The 8,411-nt window shown below is 36.1% G+C and overlaps 1 protein-coding gene across 2 annotated transcripts in view; it reads right to left on the bottom strand.

Annotated features, from left to right (window-relative positions):
- Window positions 1-238: 238 nt before the first annotated feature.
- Window positions 239-8,411, bottom strand: part of Gpr63 (G protein-coupled receptor 63) — a 45,433-nt gene continuing 37,260 nt past the window's right edge. For both annotated transcript variants that reach the window (XM_020154728.2, XM_074077911.1), the window contains exon 2: window positions 239-7,230. In XM_020154728.2, coding sequence (XP_020010317.1) covers window positions 5,823-7,082 — 1,260 coding nt within the window. In that variant the 5' untranslated portion in view covers window positions 7,083-7,230 and the 3' untranslated portion in view covers window positions 239-5,822. The remainder of the gene's footprint in view (window positions 7,231-8,411) is intronic.

Raw genomic sequence — 8,411 nt, 5'->3', positions numbered from 1 at the left:
TCTCAGAAATTTCTGTCTAGGCTAAAAAGATCCAACTGCTGATCCAAATACTGGAAAGCAGCAATTCCTGATCTTATTACATTGGCCTGCCCATATTCTTTTCTCCATGAGCTCACCTTTTTTTCTTAGTGGTTAAGCTTGAGTGATGAACTCATAAAAATTGTCTTAAAAATTTTCTCCAATAATTGTTCATATTAATTGGTAAAATCAACTTTATTTAAATAATCATGTACAGTGCCATACCTACTAATCACAAATTCCAAATTGCTGGGTTACTATATTTATATATACTACATATAGCTATTTACCAACACCACTGAGTCAGTTTATATTTGAGGATGCCAATGTCATTCCAATCCCAAAATACCTATCTCTTTAGAACACCTGGATGTTAGTCTCCCCTTCAGCCATTATTATTATTGTTTTAATAGTTATTGACAATATTAACTGACAACTACTGTGTACCAGAATTGAGCTCAGTGCTTAGATGAAAGAGTAAGCACCACACTACTCATGGGGCTCACAGTCTGGTAGGGACCATCACTTTTCAGGGGTGGCTTTTTCAGTTTTCCTCTGCAGAACTCCTGGAGTCCTCCTGACAGCTCTTTAATCTATTGGTGTTTGCTCCTTCGAGGGCTTAGGCAAGTATCCCCAGCAAAGACTGGGCATGGGAGGTGTGCACATGAAAGCCTCACAATGCCTCTTCCAACATCTAAGCCATGCCAAGCCTTGCCACCTCTGCCAGCCTTCATCACCTCCACCTTCTCAACTATAGATAAATATCCCAGGACTCCAGGCAAAGCAGTATGTAACAGGAACACCATTCTATTCTATAACAAAATTCTTTCCAAAAAGGTAGAACTCCTTACGGGAAGTAGTTACATGTTAGTGTCCCAAAAATTTCTGCTTCAACAAGCTCCATAAATGTTGTATAACATTAAAGATTATGTGTCCAAGGCTCTCAGAAGCCCAGTCATTTCTGCCTTAACCAAATACAGCTTATGACTTAAAACCCAGACCAGCCCAATCTAGGCTCAGCATTAATATCCACAGCTTTGATACAAGAATTTTTGCTATGAGAATTTATTTTCTAATGTATGGGCAGTAATAATCATCCAGTATGATTTTTAGTAAGCTCTTGTCCCTAAGGGCTCAGTTATGTCATCAGAGCATAATAGGAGCAAGGTGACCCAGAAGAAGTATGATTTTTGACATTAAACCTAAATTTGAATCCCAACTATATCTGAGTTACTAATGTCTTGGGAACAATTTCTTCAACTAGAAAAGGAGAAATGCTGTGAATTAAAATAGATACTGTATATTATAATCCAAATACAAAGCCTCAAATAACCCATTGTTGTTATTATTATCACTGTATTCTATGCTTAGAGTTAGTATAGCTGTAACTATAAATGCCTTCAATTTCCTTGAAACAAAGGACCCTCTTTAATATTACAGGTGATGGAAACTTATATAGAAAGGATACAAATAAATGATGTTTCCTATGGGTTTATAAATGGATTTTAGAAAGACCATAGATTTCAGAAATAGAATTGCAATATGAAATCATTTAATCAATATAGAAGCATTGTGTTTTGCCAGCTGCCAATCTAACTTTAAACAACACAGCAATAAAATTTTCATAACTCTCCTAAACAGAATTCCCTAAAACTGTTTTAAATCCTAATTTTTTTGTCAAGTTTCATTTCATCCTTAACAACTCTGAAAATTTCTAAAACTAGAATACAGTTACATACGCACAGGCTTTGAGAGTTAATTTGAAAATAAGAACCCAAAGGAAGCAGGATTTGAAACTAGTCAGATTTTAATTTTACAGAACATATTATTCATGATGAAGTTTTCTGAGATGAAGTCCTTCAAAAAAGAAACTCCACTTTAGAAATGTTGAACATTATTCATTTTCTTATTGGGAGCTCTTTTCTTGGTTGTAATAAAAATATGCACAAAAAACCATAGCATATAGGTCAGGTACCATTGTAATTACAAAGGACTAGTACCAGTAGATACCTAAGATGTGTATTATCATTTACTTGCAATAACAAACATGTGCTTCAATACTTTTATTATTATTAAAACTGAGATTTCAATGAAGCCAGTTTAGCAGGACTATGATTATGAAAGTAAAGTTGATCTAGCAGTTCTTTAAACTTAACACAAAGTCATGGAAGGACAAAATATCAAGCAGGTGGAAATTTTTCTGTAACATACACATAAATATTTTCATGTAAACAAAAGCAAAGATCTAAAGAATAAACATCCTTACGGCAACAACAATACATAGATTAAGAAAATTACTTTATTTTACTTCATGCTTCCATTGAATGTAACAGAGCAACAGGAAGTAGAAAAATCTTTACATTTTCCTCACAATCTTTAAGAAATAGTATACAATGAAGAGAAAGATGTCTCTAAGAAAAAAGTAAATATTAGAGTAATTAGACTCCTGAAAGTCATGACTTTCAACTAAGTCACTCTTTGAGCTCTACTGTTGAAACTATATGGTTCATCAGAATTTTGCCAGGTAAAAGAAAGTGAAGCTAACACTGGCAAGATCCACACTAATACACATGGCAGCCACTAGGCACACAATACGTAGATTTTCCTCTCAAAGTGGATTATCCATGCACTAGGAGATAATTGCTTGCAATATAAAACAAATATTTTGAGATAAAGTAGACAATATTTAAATGGATGTGAATTCTACAGGAGCATTTTTTTTGGAAGTGTGCCCCGAAGACCACCTGAATCAAAATGAATCAAATGTTCAATAAAATAAAAACATACATTCCTGACCTAATCACAAACCTTTTGTGGGCCCAGAAATTTGTACTGTTTAGCTCTCCCAGAGATATTCAAACACTTATTAAAGTTTAAATATCACTACTGCAGACTATTTGGAATTTCTCGTCTCTTTTAACCACAAATATTTATCTCTTTCATGTGTCTTACTTATTAGCCAGAAAGAAAAACAAAACCCCCCCAAAAAATTTCTGATTATGTCAGACAGCAATGATAATTAATAGTGGTAATTTCCCCTCTCAAGAAAACACGGGGGAATAGGCAACATGTAATTTTGCACCTAAATTTTTCAAAGATGTACCATAGTGCTTTTCTTTTTAAAGCTTTCAAACTGTGTACATAATAAAAATGATCAAGATGATTTGTAAACTGTCATTTAATCAAGATTATCCAGTGTAAAGAGAGCCCCTGTTCAGTGCTGTTGCTGAATTCTCACAAAGAGCCCTGACAGTCTTCCATGAACACTGAGCATCTCAGCAGGCACTCTGGAGACCTGGACAAATGAAACAATGCCAACTCGGCCGTATAAAGTACCTAAAAGCTGCTCAGAAAACAAGAATAAAGAAAACAAAGCTCAGTTTCAACTCTAGCCACAAAAGGAGTCAAAAGTCCCAACAATATGTAAGATGAGTACAGACCTTGATGACTTTCCTGAAAGTCAGAGCTCAAATATTCTTATTAATAATTGCTTGAAATCTAACTTATATTCACAATGGAAAGCAGAGTACATTTTACCATGCTACTGGTATCTACTACAGTGTTTATGTCCTATAAGATTCCTACGGACAAAAACAATTTTATCTGTGATATAAATTAGAAATTAAAGAGGTAGGTGACTATCATCCAAAGAAATCCCAAAACATGCTGAATAATATGCTTGCATCCCAAACAAGTTCTTTAACTAGATGTGAGTTTCAACACCATTGCAATCACCTTAAGAGCAGTGTTTACTTTCCAGTGATGTCATCACCCTTCCAACATCCTAACTCCTGATACCATGTCACAAGTCTTCAGATATTTAATATAAGAAGTAGCTAATGATGTAAAATATAAAGAAGTAATACTGGAGAGCAAAGAGTGATGCTTAAATTGGCTGGGCTCTTCAAATGCCTATACTCTTATACAAAAGAAAGCACATTAGAGTTGTACAAGTCATTAGATGTTCATCTAATCCAATTCTGGTCTTATAAGTGAAGAATCAGGCTTATTTTTTCCAACAACCCACAAAGTCCTAAAATTTTCAAAAGCTTCTATAAATTCTTGGTTAAAGTACCCATTTAGCCAAAGAGGTAGCCAAGAGGTCAAACTTCCAGTCTTTATGGCCTTATCCTGCAGTCACATTATGGCTGACTATTTATAAAGGGTGCCAGTAGTAGCAGAAGTCAACCAAAGCCCTGGATGCACTTTGTAGACAGTTGGCAAGAAAAACACATAGATTCTCAGAACTACTCTACTAAAACTTGCTCTAGGCTTAGACCAAGTTTCATCTTCCCTTCTTTGTGGTAGACACAGCACTTGAGGACATTCACAAACTCCAGTTCTATTCGGGCAAGGACTGAAGAAACAAGGCTACTCTACTCAGAAAATTTACAATGAACACAGCTGAACAGTTGGAAACTTCCAGCCCCATAAGTGCAAGACCTATGTACAGCTGTATTTAATTCTTCCATAATTGTCAGTCACTTGTTTTGCAAATAAAAAAATCACATTTATATTTATTATACTTGTTTATATTTATTTCTATACTTAAATTTAAAGTACCACTTAAAAGGTAGCCATGATTATTTTGTTTTCTTTTCTGTTTCCAGACTTTCTGTACCAGATTCCTGTTTCTTTAGTAACAAAAGAATGCAACTACTTTTTAAGTAAGGTTTTATCTTTAAAACAAGGATATACAAAGTTCCCTCTTGATTATAAAACACCTAAACTGAGTGAGTAGTCTATGTGGCACAGTAGAACAGCACAGTCTCAGGACCTCAACAGATGTTTGGATTTCAGCTCTACCACTAACTCTGGCCAGGATTTTAGTACCTGAGACTTTGCTTTCTTCATTTGTAAAAAGGAAAAAATAATACCTACCTCACAGGATGCTATTATGAGGGTAAGATTAGGTACAGTGCCTGCACACAGTAAGTATCCATTAGTGACAGCCCCTTCTCCCAACTACACTTGGTGAGAATCCTTAAGTAAAATGAATTGTCCCAGCCTGTGCCAGCTACTTTCCTCACTTTTTCCTTTCAGAAATTTATAAGGGTGCTGTCTCCTCAATTTTCCCCTATTGCTCTGAAGAGTCCCTATTGTGCTTAGAAAATTTACTACATTTTTATGTTCTCTCTTTTAAAACTGTACATGCACATAAAATATTTTTTTTTAAAAACTATCTTCCTAGAAATGACAATGTACCCATTTCCTGAAGCACAACATGTCATGTATAAAAACAATTCTGAAAAATAAGGTTGAATCAATTTGTACATTGTTTCTTAAAGTGCACCAAAGAAAATAGTAATGACCTTTAAAATGTCACTAACCAGCTTGGATTATTTTTTTAAATAAAACTAAATATTTATCAACTGAGATATATGGGGGTTTGACTCCAATGTGATAACAAAGAGCAGCAGTGTATTCTAGAAAAAAAATTGATAAGCTCAACTAAGTACACCTCAGCAGCATACAAAACACCTACAATTCAAGGTAACGGCAGGTGCAATACAGCACAAACCTGATTCCTTCTACAAGAAAATAGAATCAGACAATTTGTTTAAACAAGAAACCACTTCCTCACCCTAAATGGAGGATTTCTGTTGAACCTTGGAGGTAACAATTGTGATCACCTTCTATTGTGTGTTCTTGGTAACTGACCTACAACTACTCACCATTTTTTCTTTACACTATGTACACACGCAAAAACCATAAAAAACAACAAAGTTTAAGTGGAGAAAACACATGAAAAAAATTCACTTAATAAGGAACAATCATCATTCCAAATGTCAGAGTTCCAATATTCACACCACCGTCCGATGTTCCCCACACACATAGACAGCACTGGGACGTATCCGTCGTCTTGTGTGACCTGGGAGCCGAGGCAAAAACTTGAAGGACTTAGGCATCATGTCCAGGCAGGCGTCATGGAATTTCTTAATCCTCCAGTAGTAAATCAGTGGGTTCAATGCAGATTTGAGGTAGCAGAGCCACAGTAGCCATGTGCTAATCTCAAAAAAGTTGTGCTTATAGTAAAAGTGCTTACTGAATGTTGCCACAAGGCTGTAAGTGGTGAATGGGGCCCAGCAGACAATGAAAACAGCAAAGAGAATCAAAATGGTGGTGAAGGCACGTGTTTTAAAGGCCATGTCAATGCTTGTCTGGAAGGGTCTCTGTAGACTCATGAGACCCAGTTTGCTGGCCTGGCTGAGGCATATACCTTCTGGGTAGCTATGAATCCTCAAGGCATTGTGCCGAAGGGTATTAAGTATGCCCATAAATGAATACAGTATCACCAGGAAAGGTATGAAGAAAGATATGAGAGAAATCAAAATCACATAAGCCTGGTAACCTGGATTCACTGTGTACCCAAATACACACTGTGGAGCTCGGGAAGGTATCTGCAGCTCAGGGTTTCCAACAGCCAAGGGAAAAGCTATACAAAAAGAAGTTGCCCAAGAAACAGCAATCAAAACCTTAGCCCTATATGGATTTAGCTTATCTTGCCTCTGGACTATAATAAGGAACCTATCAATGCTAATGATAAGCAGGATGGTGACTCCTTCTATCACAAACAACCAGAAAAACATAGCAGATACCCTACAGAAGAATTTCCCAAAAATCCATCTGGTGGTAAGAATAGTTACCAGAGCAAAGGGCATGTTTAGTACTGCAAGTAACATGTCTGCACAAGCCAGGCTGGCTAGGAGGATGTTAATTGCAGATCTCATGGCAGCTTTTTGATAAACCATGAGGCAAACAACCAAGTTCCCAAGAAAAGACACAAACAGAATAAATATCATGATAGCGGAAAGAATGATCTGGAGAGGCAAATTTAGGCTCTTAAAAAGTGCTGGTGTTGGGGGCACAGCTGTGCTATTCACTGTCAAGGAACTCAAACCAGTGAGAGTCATGGTCTCAAAACTGTATCTAAGTAATGGACCAATGCTAGGATGCTGAAATAGTGGAGGGACTGTAATATTCATGTGGGAGTTTTCATAGACTACAAATGTTGTGTTGGATGCCCCAGTACGGGACGCCGTCAACACTGCCGAGAAGACCATGGTTTCAGGAGGATGGAAGGTGCAGGCAGAGATGTGGGTGCTCTTCAAGCATTAACACAGGACAGCAGTGTCAGGTTCCATTGATGAGCTTGGAAACACATTCTGGGAAATGAACAAAAAGTTCCGTCTTCCGCAGGAGTCCTTTCGCCTGCAAACAAGCCAAAAACATGAAAAGTAAATGAGAAATGAGCATTTAACTTCTTACCTTTCATCACTGAAGGATCAGTTTTGTTCTTCATAACCCTAAAAATATTTGTCTATAGCCTAATAAGCACTAAAATATTATTGTTCTGTTGCTTGACTTTAGTCAACCGTGATGAAAATTTCATGACATTCATATATAACGCAAAAAGGATCTTAAAATGTGTTAACGCCCCAAGACAAGTTATAACCTTATTGTTAACTTTTTTTTTAATTACAGTAGCATCCTGGCTTTCCATTGTCACTATTAAGACACATTTCATTGTCTGACTTTCAAAAGGGTACTAAATTTCTAACAGCTATTTGATGCACATTCTTATTGCATTTTTACATGTACATAAAGCTGAATGGCAAAAATACCTTAAAGTCAGTTCCCTACAGACCACAGGATAATACACACCTTAAGTCTAACATCTTTATAATGAGGTGTTAGATTATTTTCAATTAAAGTCTAAAAACAATATCCTGGCTTCCTTTCCTTCCCCTCTCCTTTCTCTCTCTCTCTTCCTTCCTTTGTCCTGCTTACCCCCTTTTTATCTCCCTCACTCCCTTCCTTTCTTTTCTTGTGTTTCTTCCCAGAAATTCCCTACCAATCATTTTAGAGAAGTCACTCAGGAAAAGAAATAGTCTTAGTCATATTTTTCAAAACTTTTCTTTCCCTAAGCTCTCTTTGCTTCTCATATTCTCTTCTCTACCAAGCCCATCTATTTTCATCCTTTGTCTTCTAATATGTATATGTCTCTATTCTTTCTCCCTAAAACTGACCTCATCTTATGTTAGCAACTTGACAGAAGATATTAACCAAATAATAAAAATGGAGATGCAAAAGAAGATGGATAGAAAAATATTCAGATATGGAGAATCTATTCCAAAAAAATTAAAAAGACATTTAGTAATCTTGTTCAAAAAGTTACTTATCACCATTCACTTATCCCCAATTTCTTATCAGTTAGTGCAGCCATCAAGTTTTATGAAAAGACCTTTCTTTTTTCTTTTTTATTAGTGTAAATTAATTGTACAAAGGGTTTCATTGAGACATTTCCATGAATTCATATGATGTCGTTTGATCAAATTCACTCCCCCATTATACTTTCTTAGCTGCCCTTCTCCCTCCTTCTTTTTAAACAG

The sequence above is a fragment of the Castor canadensis genome, chromosome 1 (genome assembly GCF_047511655.1).
Source record: "Castor canadensis chromosome 1, mCasCan1.hap1v2, whole genome shotgun sequence".
Taxonomy (NCBI): domain Eukaryota; kingdom Metazoa; phylum Chordata; class Mammalia; order Rodentia; family Castoridae; genus Castor; species Castor canadensis.
Note: the sequence above shows the minus strand (reverse complement) of the source record. Positions and strands in the feature narration are given on the sequence as shown.